We start from the raw sequence: 16185 nt of genomic DNA on the forward strand, positions 1-16185 counted from the left end.
GAGCAGTACACATTTCAGTTCCAACCAAATCCACAATAGAAGTAGTCGGATAACCACAAATAACAAAAAGCTCCTAAAATCGATGATGATAAATAATGACTAAATCATTGCCGACAAACACAACTTAGTTGGTTATATGTTTTTATTTTATATGATAGATTGGGGGTTTGAGTCACGATAAAGTTAATTACTAAATAGGAACATTTATTAGTTCTCCTTAAGAAATCAATAATTATTTCATTGATGTTTTTATCGATATTGTGGAAGCGATTATAGATTTTAAAGATACTCAATAGTTAATAATCGAACAGTATTCGCTTTGAGAAAAAAAAGAAGAAAGGATAGTAGTATCGAACTGCACTGAGGAAAGGGGGAGCAATATAGGGTGGTCAATGGAAACGTCAAATTTTGAGGAGGATGTTCTATAGATACTTTTCGCTCTATATAAATAGAATATTTTTTGTACTATTGTTTTGTTTTTCTTTTTTTTCTTAGTCAAAGGTCAAATCTAGAAAGTGCAAATGACATTTTGCACGTGAAGGATTTGAGCCGAGGGGCAGTAGGAAATTTCGTACTCCTTCCCCTTCCTTGTATGATAAGAGTTTTATTTTGCCATTTGTTAAATCTCACACAATAAGAATTATATTTCATTTTTACCATAATGGTAAGTAGACTCTATATTTCATTAATTTATTTTACTCATATTTTATTATAAAACTAATTTATATAAATAAGATCAATATTTCACTGACTTATTCAACTCACCTTTCTATACATTTGTTATAATTAAATAGGACTCATAATCCGGGATGGAGGAAGTATCTTGTGTACACAAGAGAAAAATGAGAATCCCTATTTTTCCACATGTTGTGTGGAGATATTACAATTATTTCGGATTTAATCTAAACTTCATAATTTTTTTTGACAATTTATCTTTAATTTAAGAGTTTTCAAGATGTTACAAGCCATCTACAAGTTAATACTTTATATAGGTTCTAGATACCCTCAAAATAAGAACTAAAAACCATATCATTTAAGTAATAAAAGTTATTTTTAATTTATTAATGTGATAATTAACTATTACTCCGTATATTTTAAAATTATGGAATAAAACTGTATATTGATATGATGTGTGCCATATATACTGAAATTATTGTGTTTGACACAAAATGATATATATATTGCGTGCCACAATAAATTGTTACGGCGTATATCGATATTATGTGTGACATAGATTGATAACTTGTTAAAATGACAACACCTCTTAAAGTGACACCGTGACACTATATATACAATAATATTATAAACGCTACACAACAATATTATAAACGTTACATAACAATCTATAGATTGTTGTATAGCGTGTTGGATATTGCTGACCAAGAAAAATTGTTGTATAGTGTACAAAATATTGCTAGCCGTCTTTTTCAGAATATTTTTTTTACCACGTGACAACTTATTATTCGTCCACGTGTATAAATAATTGGCTAGGAATGATGATATGGTGTTATTTTAAGAGGTGGTGACACCCTAACACTACCCTAAATTGATATACTGATATAATATGATAAATATATATACTATTATTTTATCAATTTTCTTGATTTTAACATATGGAATTAAGATTTTGTTAGATTTCACATGAAACTATTCTTAGACTGATATGGGGCCTATTAGAGCATCCCCATCCGTGCTCTTAGCTAAGAGCATGGAGGTGGGCCTGGACCCACTTTTACTCCTTGTCCTTAGGTAAGAGCACAACACCCACATCCGTGCTCTTAGCTAAGGACAAGCTCAAGGGTCCCACCGTTCTATTATTCAATTTAAATACTCCAATTATTAAAAACATTTCTACATTATAAAAATACATTAAAAAAATAAAAATTACATAATTAAAATCCTAAAAAATAAAAATTACATAATTAAAATACTAAAAAATAAAAATACATAATTAAAATCCTAGAAAATAAAAAATACATAATTAAAATCCTACAATTTAAAAATTACACACATGGAAGACTAGTCCTCTATCCCCAATTGCCTCTTGAGACCCCAGATCATTTGCTCATGTGTTGCAAGTTGATCCGGAGTCATCCGAGACGTATCGTTCATATAGAGTTGACTCAAGATGGCCCACAACGTGTTGTTCGGGGTGGAGGAGGCACAAAGGGAGCGGGGGCGGCGGGGGCGGATGGAGTCGAGGCGCGACGGCGGGGGCGGTTGGCCGCCGCCTTCTTCCTTCCTTGCGGGCGGGAACTGCTCGGGCCAGCGCCGGGGCTACCCAAGTTAGCTCCGGCAAGCTGGGTAGCCACATCATCGGAGGCGCCGTCGGATAGGGCAACCGACCTGGACCGTTTGTCGGAGGAGCTGGAGGAGGATGCTGCTATGCCGCCCCTATACTTCGGATGTTGGCGCTGTTGGAACATATATACTAAAAAGCATTTTTCGAGTTTTTGAATTTGATAAATTGCTTGTATATTGTAAACACTCTTCATTTGATGAGAATAATAAATGTTTTCTTCACACTGTGTATTTTACTTTAATGCGTATTGACCGTATTTAATTATATATTAAATTATATAATTAAAACGCCGGAAAGTAATATCAGTCTAAGTCTTCTACATTGAAGGTTGGGTCGTGGAACAGGTCATCACAGTAGGTGGCCCAACCGGTACCTTGTAGAAGTAAAACTTTTTCACAACCTAGATAGGCTTTGGCTACCTATCGTGAAAGGTTGCAGTGTCCATCCGAAAAGTCGTCTTTACCTTGAGAATGACTAGTGACACTGGTGTGGTATAGCATTGAATGGATCTAAAGTATAGACACGTCTTTGTTGCTATCTACTGTAAGACGATGTCTTGGAGATTTAATATTTCCTAATCTTTATAATAATATAGGACACACGTTATTTAATCATACGCTGCTTTGACTTATTAATAGGTGCGGATTTTTCGTAACCCAATATTCCTGATATCTTGGGTAGTAGTAATTAATAACTAGTATGGTGTCAGTTTTATTATTACATTGAATCGTGTGCCTGCGCGGTTTGACTATATCCCCAAGAGGTGTTCGAGAGAAGTTCTATTATTCGGAAACCCGGCCGGTTTGGATTTAATCCAAGAATAAATAGAAAAGGAAAAGTATATTTTTAATATACATCTCGTACTAGACAAACTCTTGGAAATAAAAAGATATTAATTAATTTAAAGTCTATAGCAGACTACAAATTAATTAATGGATATAGAAAGTCTTAGACACGGGAAATAATATATTAAAGAGGTTAACCCGGATTGCTTGTAATCACGGATTGGATGGGCGGTCAATATTTCTTCTATAGTGGCACAAGAAATATTCCATTGGCCTTATATTAAATTATGGGTTATAATTTAATTAGTAAAGAAGGTCCAATGGGGGAGGCCCAATCCAAGCCTCATAGATCCCTAACCTAGCCCATCATAAACTCTATAAATAAGAATGTAAGGAGATGAGACAAAAGTTATCACAAACCCTAGCCTCCACACTTGGCTTTCTTGTCTTCTCCTTCAAGATTCTTATAATTTCTAAGAGATTCCTCCCACAAGGAATTTAGACCTATAGAGTTAAGGGTCATAGGTTAGAAGATCTTTGGTCTTGCATTCATAATCAAGCTTCAAGATCTACATGTGGAGCAGTAGCAAGCCACTTCGATTCTTTGGAGAATCATTGTTGTAAGTATTCAATAACATAATTTAATTTAAATTATGTGATTAATTGCGCAATTATATGTTTCTACATGTTCAAGCATGAAATTGAATCGACCCACATAATCACCTAAATAGATTTTTATGTGGATTTATTTGTTTTGCATTTTCCGCTGCGATTATCCCCAACAGGCGCCCCTCCTGCCAACAATCGAGGTACTTGAACGGTTTGAACTCCTCCCGTTGGTATGCCGCCAAGGCGGCAGTGATGATGTCGAGCTCGTTCGTGCCGCTCCCCGCCGACCGCTCTTCCTGGAGGTAAATCCCCTGGAACTTCCCGATTGCCTCGTTGCATCTACAGATGCAATTGCGAACCATACTATCATTGCGATAGATGGTTCCCGCCGGCCGGATTTCATTGTAGAGGCGAGTGATGCGCCACCAATACGTATCCCCGGTTTAGTTCGTGCCGACGTCCGGATCTTCGGAGACTGCCAAGTAGGCTTTGAACATCGCCATCATCTCACCCGGAGTGTACGGGGTGCAGGTGCCACGAACAGGAGGAGTAGGAGTAGAGCTGCTGCTCCCTCCCGATCCGGGTTCGGGTGGGCACCCGAACCCGGGGGTGTTTAGGTCGTGCAACGGGTAAGGACGGTAGCCACCCGGAGCTTGCGAACCTTGGGTTTGAGGAGGGGCCGTAAATTGGGTTTCCGGACTATATCCTGCGTCGGAGTCGAACCAATCGTGGTTCCAACCGCGATTGCCGGAGGGGTGATCGCCGGAGCCGGACATTGTGTAGTGTGGTGGGAATTTAGATGAGATAGTATGAGGAAAAAAGATGAGAGAATGTAGATGATGATAGAATAGATAATAGATGAGAATGTGATTTTTTTGTGTTGGAGTGAGGGTATTTATAGATGAAAATGTGAATTTTGGAGAAAAAAATTGAAAAATAAATTAAAAGTGGGTAGAAAACGGATATATTTTTTTGGGAAGTGGGAAAATATTTTTTTTTATTTAAAAACATTTTTTAAAATAAATTTCGAATTTAAAAAAAAAAAAAAAAAAAAACGAAATTGCCAACGGCTATGCCGTTGGCCAATCAAAAGCTGCCACATAATGGTGCTCAGCGGCACGGACGGACGAGACTCAGCGGCGGACAGACAGCTATGTGCTCAGCGGCACGGACGGACGAGCACCGTCCCTGCTGCCGCTGCGGATGCTCTTAAATGTTGATATCCATAGCGTTAAATCTACACCATCTCTTTTATAATCCAATGTCCATATTAATTCTAAGTTCTTACTATTTGAATAAGAGTTCTCTAAAGATCATCGTCTATTAAAAAAATAATAAAAAAGATGCCTTTAGTTGTGGATGTTAAAATTAAAGGTAAAATAATAATATCGCTCATAGTATATGGAAATGGAGGTGTCGTGGGTGGTCTAATATTTCTAAATTTGCCTAAAAAATGGAGTGATGTGAGACACGAAGGTGTTATATTCCTGTAAATTTTTTTTTGAGAGTTGATGTTATATTCCTCTAAAAAGAAGTTCTTGTTAAATTTCGGCACATTGATTTTCGTAGTTTCTAGTATGTTTCGTGCAATACTAACAGTAAGCTTGATTTTGATTTTGGTCAAAAACTATGGATGAATTATTTGTCATTCAAAAAGGATTTTCTTTCTCTTGCTTCTAAGAAGCTTCAGTCCACTTCCACCCCTCACACTTTATATCCTTTATTGTATTAGTAGTGTCATCAATTATTTTGTGCTTTTTACGCCTCTAGAACTGTAATAAAATAATCACCTTAAATTGTTAAATTTCTTAATTACTTAATTATGGTAAATAAAAAATTTAGATTATAACTTGTCCGAACTTGATTATTGGTGGAATTATATATACACTTCACTGATAAAAGTCATCGATTTGTTGCAAATATAATTTAATTTACTCTTTAATTCGTGTCGTTACATATGTAAATTAAAGTAATAAACAATTTAGATATAACTTGTCCGTGCTTGATTATGTTCTTCCATAAATAATTAAAACATTGATAAAGTAACAAATTAAATAAATATAAAGATTGTTGTAAAGTGACTAGACTTTATTGGGGTTATGCTTTAATAATTTTCCTGTCAGTGATGCTTCGTTTTTTTACTAACAGTAACACCAACGGCAGCGACCAATTATTACATACCTTTTGATGTAAAACATGTTTGTGTGAAACATGTATTTTCTCATGAAATTTTATTAGCGTGATTCTTTTATCTATATAGACATAGTTGCTTTTAATCCCCAACAAAGACCGACAAGAATGCTTTTCTATTATCAATTTGAAATTGGTCATGTAAATTTTTTAGTTCCATTCCATGCATCTTATAAAGTGCATTGTGTGTTACTCGAAAAGTGCAATGTCGTTATTAGCATTTCCTGAATAGCAAGAATTTTAATTTCATTTATTAATTTATATATTTATTTAGCATTTTAATTTCAGTTATTAAAATTTGTATTTATATTTTTTTAATTTTAATTATTAATATGTGTACTTTTTATTGCATTTTAATTACAAAATTAATAATTTATGCATTTATTATTATTTTGAGTATTTAAATGTACTAGATTAATTAGTTATGCTTTCATTTATTATATGTATTTGAACGAAATTGCAAATTAATGCTAGAGACGTGAGGAGGTCAGAGGTGCTTAGGGAGCCAATATCCATGGTGGAAGTTGTGGTCTGTCAGAAAATGAAAAAAAAAAAACGTGATAGAGAGTTGGGACGTTATGAAAATCCCCTAATGTGAATGCTCTAAAACCAAGTACAACGAGACTAAAAACAAAAACACAATATCTAACCACCAAACAACAAAACATACTCTTAGAAACATTAAACTGAACATAAATAAGTATCAATATTGAATTTCTGAATATATATGTATAGGAAATGGATAATGAGAGATTTTTTTTTGTCATAACACATAACTATATGAGTTCGCAAATATATTGATATCAGTTGGCATCACAAAGTATATCACTCTTTGACTCAATATCAGATCGTTGATTAATTCATGAATATTAGTTTCTGACTCAGTATTAATAACTGTTGTATTTTGTGATGTCAACTGATATTAATGTATTAATGAAATGATAGTATAATAAACTTTTCAATTTTCAAAGTTCTCACTAAAACCACTCCTTATTTATTAAAATATCTAAATCAATATTTGCAAATATTTTGAATACAAAATCTCTATTCGTTTAATCAAATAAGAATATCCAAAATCATGAATCCAAAAATTTGAATTAATGAAAACCACGCCTGATATGAAAAGGTTCAAAATGCCTGGGCCTGGTATTGGGCCTGAGCAGGTATAAATCCTTAGTATTTGGGCCTACAAATTTGTTCTATAGTTGGCCCGATATCAGCACAATGAAGCCCAATAAAGTCGATGCAAGCCCACAGGTCATTTTTGCCCACTCTCTTTCTGTGTCTTTCTTCTTTGCGAGGGAACATCCAACTTGATAGTGGTGGCTGATTTGGAAGATTAAAGCGCGCATACGATCACACACACACACCAAATTAAGAACGAGAGAGAGGCGGTTTCACATTTTGTTTGCGGTGAGAAGCGTCTCTTCGGTAAGCAAATTTTCCAAGCCATTAGCTTTATATTCCGTTTCCTCTGTCTTCTCTTTTTTATATGTATAATAATTTTAATCTCACCTTGTTTGTGGAATAAAATACGAAATCTTAGTAAAAAATGGTTGAAAGATTCCTGGCTTCAACTTTCAGCTGTCTTCTTATATGTCCTTTATATGAGGCAGCATGTTAGTGTACTGAATCCTTTTGATTTTGCGCAATTTGTTTGGATTAAAGCATTTTTCCGTGTTCAATTAGTTGTGGATTCGAAAGTAATGTTCGTATTCCTTTTGTTCCTATTTTCAATTTCAGGAACTAGGGTAGTGAGAAGTTGCATGGGAAGTTAGCTGTGGTTGGAATAGCAAAAGAGTATTGTTTGCATTGAGACTTTTTGGCGACTTGTCAAGATTGAGATCAAAACATTTTGTGGAGGAAGCTAAGTTCAACACGTAGAGGGCTCAAAGTTTTGTAGCTGTTTTCCGTATGCGAATTGTAGAATTTTAGTTGTAGTAGGCAATAAGTGCCAATTAGGGGTCAAAAGCTTTGTAATCTTAGAAATTGTAATGGGTTTGATGGATAATGGGGCTGCACAACTTGAGTCTAACATGTGTGAACAGTCGAATTCTCCCAAAGATCAAAAATCTGATCCACCATACGACAGTCGAATGGATCAAGAGAGATGTGTCAGCGAACAAATGGAGCAAAAAGAGACTAATGAAGCTCAACATATTGAAAAGATATTAGTTTCAGCGCAAGAAAAATCACATGAGACTCGAGAAATAGGACTAGCTAATGGAGAGATTCCCCATAATGAGTATACAAATGACCAAGAACCAACATTGGAAAATGTGAGGATAAATTTAGATTCTAAATATTTGGAGGTTGCATCCCAAAATGTGCTCAGTTGTCTAGAAGATATAGGTATTCCTCCTGGAACAACTTCCATTAATCCTGGCTGTGGAGCGCAAGTACTGCTGAACATAGAAGCTACTAATGATTCTGTTCTACTGGAAAATGGTGATAGAGGGTCTCTCCAGGACCATCCTGGCTGTGGAAAGGTAGTACCGCTGAAGGTGGAAGTTACTAATGATAATGATTCTGTTGTCCTGGAAAATGATGGTACGGTGTCTTCCAGGCAGCGAATAAAGAGAAAAGCTAAATTAGAAGGCCCATCAAGTACCTCGTGGCTTTTGCGTTCAAGATCGCAAGAAAAACTAAAGGCTCCTGAGCCTGTTGCTGTTGAGACTGTCAACGAAGGCAGTGCTAATGTAGAAAAGAAAAAGAGGGGAAGAAAGCCAAAAAATATGCAGAAAACTACTGTCAGTGAGTTCTCTAGGAAAAAAAACCATCTAAGATACTTGTTGCACAGGATAAACTATGAGAAAAACTTAATTGATGCTTATTCTGCTGAAGGCTGGAGAGGGCAAAGGTAATTGTTGTATTTAATTGTATACTTTTTTTTTGCATTATTTTGTTGAAGCTGTTTTCAACTGAAGATGTGGCCTTCTAAGCAATATATCGACAGTATCATGATTTAGTATTGAGATAAGATGAAGTTCTGTTGAATTTAGCCTCTATGGTTGGGAAATTTAAGATATAATACCACCACTATTCACTGGTTATTTACTCTTCACGGCAGACATGGTATTGTATGATACAATAGACAATAGTTAAAGGGAAACTTTGCAGATCAGTAAATACTACAACATCTGTGCGTCATTTTCTGTATCTTTCTTTGCAGATCAATTGAAACCTAGGCGGATCATGTTTGCTTGTCAAATTTTATTTTACTTCTACACGACTTCTCTCTTTTAGACGAAATCTTAGTATCTTACTTCTCACTCTGGATTTGCAGCTTGGACAAATTAAAGCCGGAGAAGGAGCTCGAGAAGGCAAAATCCCGTATTTTGAATTACAAATTGAAGATAAGAGCCTTGTTTCAGAGCCTTGATCAGTCGCTCACTGTGGGAAAGCTTCCGGAATCTCTATTTGATGCAAAAGGAGAGATCGACAGTGAAGATGTATGGACGGCGTAGAATACTTTGTTCCTTCTCTATATAACTTGCGCTAAACTGGACTTGCTCGCATTGCTTAATTTTAATGAAGTATGCAAATCATGTCCATGCTAGATATATATTGCACCAATTATGCAAACCTCTCTATTCTGTTTCTTGAAACCTTCCCAAAGAGTGCTTGAAACAGCTTACAAAATCATCTATGTAGAAAGTGTATAGAGAGTATCGGGCTTTGGGATTCAGTCTGGGGGTGGTAAAATAATAAATAGGTTGTTACCTAGGTCATATGTAATCCATTCTTGGATTCTTCATGCTCTCTAAAGTATTTTTTGTACTGTAGATAGACTGGGAATAGTTCTCGTGAATATCATTACAGCCAAACAAAGGCAAAGATTAGAAAATCTTATTGTTACTCAAGATCTTTATTTGAGATTATATTGTGTTTGTTTCTGAACCTTTTGCGGTTGTTTTCCCATGAATATGGGATGCTGATATGTACGGGTTTTGGTCTCATTAAATATATTGACACAAACTCTCTTGCTAAGAATTGCTATGCATGCCATTCCGTTTATGATACGAAAGTAGTACTATCTAAGGCTGACACTTTGCTTAAGGAAAAGGGCACTTTTAGTTTTTTTCCTAGAGTAATGCTTCTTTTCATGGTTATACTTCTCTCAACATGAATCGGCGTCGATCTTTATTATTCAAAAGGGACCTATAAGAATCTTGTGCTGTACTTCTGGGTGCAGATTTTCTGTGCAAAATGTGGCTCTAAGGATCTGACTCTTGAGAATGATATCATTCTTTGTGATGGTGCCTGCGAACGAGGATTCCATCAGTTCTGCCTGGAACCACCTCTCTTAAAAACAGACAGTAATATGATGGCACTGAGTTGATTTTGTTTCTCTTATCATTTCCATATCAAGTTGTTGACTTTTATTTCGTTCACCTTTTTTGTGTGTGCATACATAGTTCCTCCAGGTGACGAAAGCTGGCTTTGCCCTGGATGTGATTGCAAAGCTGATTGCATTGACGTGCTTAAGGACTTCCAAGAAACCAAAATTTCTATTATTGACAGTTGGGAGGTCTAGTCTGCCCCAGATATGTTTTTCTGTAATTGTTGAAATTAGTTGCTCATTAATCATTGCTCCGATTTACAGAAGATATTTCCTGAAGCTGCTGCTGCTGCATCAGGAAAGAAAATGGATGACGGTTTTGGGTCATCATCAGATGATTCTGAGGATGAAGAATATGATCCTGATAAGCCTGATAGTTCGGAGCAGGTTGAAGGAAATAAGTCAAGTCCAGATGAATCTAGCTACTTTTCTGCCTCTGATGATTTGGATGCTTCTGATAATAATGAAAAGTATCTGGGGCTTCCTTCTGATGATTCAGAAGATGATGATTTCAATCCCTCTGCTCCAAATAAAGATAATCAGGTGAAGCAGGATAGTTCAAGTTCTGATTTTACCTCTGATTCAGAGGATCTTAGAGCTCTGATTGAAGATGATGAGACCGCTACTAGTGAAGATCACAGGAAAACTTCGGCATCAGCACATCACAAACAAAAGTCCCAAGGCTTTGGTGAAGAAATTTCCATTGTGGGTAGGAAAAAGAGGCAATCACTAAAAGATGAGCTATCGTACCTTACAGAGGCTAGTGCAGAACCTTTATCCAGAAAAAGACATGTAGAAAGGCTGGACTACAAAAAATTAAATGATGTCAGTCTCTTATTTCTCCCACTTATATCTTTTATTCTACACTTGCACTACGTTAGATGTTTACACTCTGTAGTGCATCATTTTATTTTAGTCGTATGCAAGGTTGCTTGCATCTGCATCCATTTTCATTGGATAGTTAGGTCCCTATAGAGTTATTCACATATGTTTTTACAATACGAAACTTAGGACTTACTTAGATGTCATTCTAGTTGCATTAAATGATCATGCTAACCCACATGGAAAAAGTGTTTTGGCCAGATATATGTTATTTCCTCTTTCATGAGGCTGGATGTTTAGACAATCTTCAGAAAAAAATAGGACAGGTAAATCCAGTAAGTGTTGCGGAGCATATTCTCCTGGACAGTTTTAAGAATCTTAGTGTGAGACTGCTATTCGTAACTTCACCAAGGAATATGCTACTTCTTTTAGCTTCTGCTTTCAGTACCTGCACCAACTATTGATTTTGGTTATCTAGTATATTATTTTGGAGAATCTACTTCAGTATCACTGTCTTTAACTTCTGAGTATCAACACCGGTTAAATGGTAATGTCGGTAGATATTTTATATGCATATTCCATATTAGCTATGGGAAAGCCCAGTATCTTGGTTGTATTCATCAAGAGGGAAAATTAAGTAACATCTTGCTACATGAGGTTTAAGGATATACACTACTGACTATATTTCTCAAGATAATGGAGAAAGTTGGAATGTCAAGAAGATCTTCTTAATTTACCATTTATCAATTTCTCAATCTCAACTCAATGCACCCATTATTTACACCTTTCTTGCTTTTTCTTAAGTCAGAGAAGCATATTTTAAATGTTTCCTTTCTCGTAAGTTGGAATTGGTAACCGTCAGTGGGAGAACATAGCACATAACCTAGTTATCCTGTATTTTCTTGATTTTTCACATATATTGAGGCTTGTTGGTATGTTGAAAGCTAAGAAGTTTTTTTGACTTAGGTCTAGGCAGGTGGAGAATGTTAAAATGTCTGGTAATAAGCCTCAAGTCTTTCTTTTTTTGTTAGTTGTAATGTTGGAGGAGAAGGCTGTGCTTGATTAATAGTTATATCATGGTGAAGATGGAAAAAATAGATGCTGTCATATAATCAAGTAAACAACATGGATAAATTGGAAGATGGAAGTGAAGGAGGTTTAAATGGACAAAAATAAAATGAATCCTTCCTAAATGGGGGAAGCCCATATCCAACCCCGCTCTTCACCATGAAAGACTGCAGCAAATATTTTCAGATTTTTAAGCATGCGCATAATGAATTGCTAAAAGGAGAACACTGGTTGATGCTAGAGGCGGGTTATTTGGTTATTGTTTTAGGTGATTCTCTGTGGGTCAAACAATAATTCACTATTACAATCTAGCTGGATGAGGCTATATCTAATCTGATTTGGTTTGATAAAACTCGTAGAAAATACATAATGTTCTTCCATTCCCCTGATATGGAAGAAGTGTTAGCTATTGCCTATATGCGAAAATCCTCTTTTCCCCTTACAATTCTTTTCCTAAATCTCTTCTTTTTCTGACGCGCTTCGTTATTAGATACTTCCTTTGGCCCCATAGAAATGAAACGTTTTCCTTTTTGGGTTGTCCCATTAAAAATGAACGTTACCTTAGCAGATTAAAATTTTTGTCCTGCTCTTGCGTGGACTTTTGTAGTGATAAAGTAGTTTGTTTTTCATCATGAAAAATAGATGGACCAAAGAGACCTTGCTTGTGAATTTGACTCACTAAAACACATGATATGCATATTATGCAATGACACTTTTGTATGTGGAAATATCTTGAATGTGAATGCTAAGTGCTATTTTACATTAGTACCAAGTCCAAATCATTACAGGTTAACTGGTAAGTTGAAGTTGATTGTGGATAATTTTTGCAGGGAAGTAGATTTCTCATATCAGCCAGAGAAATTTCTTGGCATTACGTGATCTTAATCAGCTTCATATTAACTAAACAATTTTTTCTTTAGAATGGGATTTTGTTTAATGATTCTCATTTTGAATTGTATGGTATTCTAATTTTATTAACTCTCTGACATTCTTTCTCTATTTCCTTGCTACCTGCTGCGGCAAATGATGATTTGATTCTCAAAGGAAACATATGGTAATTCTTCTTCTGATTCAAGTGACGAGGATTTCGATGATTCTACCATCACGAAGAGGACGAAAACTGATCAGGATGAAGTGAAGTTTTCTGTTGAAACTGTTGTTACAGCGAGTAACACAAACAAAGAGGATGAAAACCAAACAGTGAAGAAGCGTAATTCTAAGGGGACCCGGAGAAACAATTCTGATGGTTGTGCTAGTGCGAGTGCTAAAAAACCAACTCCTAAACGGCTAGGAGAAGCTGCAACACAGGTAGTTATTTAATACACTAATGCTTCTCTAAGCATTACTAATGTCACAGCCCATCTAATTATAGCATATGTAATTTGTTCTATATTTCGAGCATTTTTCCTCTCTATCCTTAGGGTAGGTAAAATGTAATCAACTACCCATCTGCATATGATGAATTGTTCCAGCCATGGATGAACCTAGAGGAAGGGCTGCAGAAGTTGGGACTCACTTACCTTTGACCAAGTAGAGGAGTTTTTAGTATTCCACAATAAATTAGGGGAAAAAATTCTACACAAAATTTATATCCACTACATTGTTTTTAAGATTTGTGCTAGCCTTCATTATTTTTTCATTCTTAATCTTCGCTAAATGCATTTAGAAACTTATCAAGATTGGCTTTAAATCTATGTATACTCAATTTAAGTTTTTTTTTTTAAACACTGCTGTAATACCTTGCATTTCACATATCTTTATTTTTCTTTAGTTTTAGGGATTTCTGACGGTGATTTTCGATAATGGATCTGTGTTGTTACAGAGATTACTTGCATCCTTCAATGAGAACCAATACCCTGACAGAGCTATGAAAGAAAACCTGGCAAAAGAACTAGGGCTTGAAGTCCGACAGGTCTGACCATGTTTTTATAGCCTGTATTGGTTTCTAGTTAAAGCAGGTTTCTGCTATTATTACGCTTCTTTGTTATATTTAAGCTGAATTTCTACTCTGAAGGTTGGTAAATGGTTTGAGAATGCACGTTGGAGCTTTAATCACAGACCACGAGTGGAGTCAAATTCAGCTGAGAGACCACCTGCTGGTACTGATGGCACACACTCCCATCAAAACACAAAATGAAGTGAGATCTCAGCACAGAACCATATTGCAAAACTGAGAGGAAAATTTGGTAAGTGACACTAGTGGAGATTATTCAGGAAAGCGGGTAACTAAATAGAAGAAAGGTAGTTTAGATCTGGCTTCAGGTGACAAGCATAATGGACTAGGTTATATGCAGAGTGCACAACTTCATAGCAGCAACGCTGTTTCTTGACTGTGCAACGTTCCTTGCAAAATATCTTAAACTTCCATAGAACTCATCACATGATCTTGTTGCTTTGTGTCCTGACAAGTGCACTGTAACTCACGTTTAGTATTCAATGCTCATCACCTCGAAATCGAATGGTGTTACATTTCAGCAGCTGGGCCCTGGTGATCCTCCTGCCTCATGTTTAGGTTGTTCTCAACCCAGTGAAATGTGGACTTTGTCCGGCAGTAAGGAGTTGAAGCTTCACTTGGTGGTACGAGGTGGTGATGAACCTCAAGTTAAAGCTCAACTTATCTGTTCTATTTGTGCCTTTGTAAAATGGTTATTAACTATTCCAATTTTTGTCATACAAAAAATTAATTTTCGCATTGAAAAGGCCTGTAAAACTTATTACGGACTGGGGGTGAATGAATAATTATATTTGTTATCTTGTTCAATTGAAAAATAGATATAGATGGCAATTTATTTACCATCTTGAAGCTCGATAGAGTTGCGAGTTTCTTGAGCATTGAGCTAGGTATTGCCAAGTTCTATCGTGTTTTTAATTTTGCGATGTAGTAATATGATCACTCCACATAGCATAGAGAGAGGAAATTACCATGAGATTAGGGGTCAATATCTCTATGTTAAATTTTCCTTTTACGCATATTTATTGCCCTATGTATTATTTTCAATATTGTTAAATAGGAGTAGTACAAAAACCTACTAGCAATACTCAGATTTTTTTCGAATTAATAGGAGCATGTAGGAAGTTGGAGCCAGCTTTCTATTTTCATAGTATATCTGTAATTTGATCTGTATAATTAGGAATTTTTTTTGGAAATTACCAAGAGTATCCATCCTCGTGGGTCCAGTGTACTCCATACCCAAATACAAGGGTTGATCTTCTAACCATTTGGACCATTTGATTAAGATTTAAGGATGGACGAGTCCCACACCACTCGATCACACTCTTTAAATTTTTTTTTTCTGGATCTTCTAAATTTAATTATTCAAACACTTTGAGAACTTGTAAATTTCGGAATTATATAAGCCTAGGGGTGGCAAAATGGATAGCGGGTAATGGGTAATTCTTATCTCGACCGGCTATTCGCCGGGTATTGGGTACGATTAGGTAGTACGTTTTAGAGTTTTACGGGTAGCGATTATACCCATTACCCGCGCGGGTATACCCGTTAGTCCCTATAATATCCGTTATTATTAGTATTAGTCATATACCATTTTTTAATACTCACTTTGTTCCATATTAATAGAGGTGTTTCAAATAGTTAAATAAATAATAGTCATATATGCACTCATTTTGAAAAAATTAAAAATAAATAGTTAGAATGGAGGAAAAATAAAATAAAAGAGATAATAATGTAAAGAAGAGTATTTATATTATTATTTTTTCAAAATGAGTGAAAGAAAATGAAATGCCTTTATTAAGACGGAACAATGGGAGTACTTTATAATCTAAAAGTTCTTTTAAAACATTTTTATATTCCAACGAACATACAATAGAAAACTCACCGGAACTAGCTATAGAGTGTCCATTCACTTTTATTCTCAATTTATTCAAAGTTTACCACCAATATTAATAAAGTAAATTAGGAACATTGACAATTATTATGGTTTTCAAATTTTTTATTAGGATTTCGGATCGGGTACGAGTACCCGTAATGTCGGGTATGGGATACCCGGGTAATCCCTTCGCGGGGCGGATATTGGGATAACAAATTTGGCTAAAATCGGGTACGGATA

The 16185-nt window shown here is 35.6% G+C and overlaps 1 protein-coding gene across 3 annotated transcripts; it reads left to right on the forward strand.

Moving 5' to 3' along the window:
- The first annotated feature begins 7181 nt into the window (after positions 1 to 7181).
- LOC125196168 (pathogenesis-related homeodomain protein-like) lies at positions 7182 to 14914 on the forward strand. Of its 3 annotated transcripts, XM_048094569.2 has the most exons (10): positions 7182 to 7317; positions 7630 to 8746; positions 9173 to 9338; positions 10082 to 10205; positions 10305 to 10417; positions 10493 to 11053; positions 13163 to 13426; positions 13941 to 14030; positions 14133 to 14304; positions 14594 to 14914. In XM_048094569.2, exons 2-9 carry the CDS (start codon positions 7881 to 7883, stop codon positions 14253 to 14255), a joined length of 2307 nt encoding a protein of 768 aa, XP_047950526.1. In that variant the 5' UTR covers positions 7182 to 7317; positions 7630 to 7880; the 3' UTR covers positions 14256 to 14304; positions 14594 to 14914. The 3 variants fall into 3 exon arrangements, with proteins under 3 accessions (XP_047950526.1, XP_047950524.1, XP_047950527.1); XM_048094567.2 differs by having other exon boundaries at positions 14133 to 14914; XM_048094570.2 differs by lacking the exons at positions 13163 to 13426; positions 13941 to 14030; positions 14133 to 14304; positions 14594 to 14914 and adding an exon at positions 11300 to 13156.
- Positions 14915 to 16185: the final 1271 nt, after the last annotated feature.

The sequence above is a fragment of the Salvia hispanica genome, chromosome 4 (assembly GCF_029641045.1).
Source record: "Salvia hispanica isolate PSC_SH4W2 chromosome 4, Shi_PSC_v1, whole genome shotgun sequence".
Taxonomy (NCBI): domain Eukaryota; kingdom Viridiplantae; phylum Streptophyta; class Magnoliopsida; order Lamiales; family Lamiaceae; genus Salvia; species Salvia hispanica.

Bases quoted from the DNA above. Each gene is read 5' to 3' on its own strand.
- LOC125196168 (XM_048094567.2), top strand. From the start codon at position 7,881: ATGGGTTTGATGGATAATGGGGCTGCACAACTTGAGTCTAACATGTGT. The intron at 9,339-10,081 runs GTATGGACGGCG...TTCTGGGTGCAG, and splicing joins GAGAGATCGACAGTGAAGAT to ATTTTCTGTGCAAAATGTGG. The intron at 10,206-10,304 runs GTAATATGATGG...GTGCATACATAG, and splicing joins ACCTCTCTTAAAAACAGACA to TTCCTCCAGGTGACGAAAGC.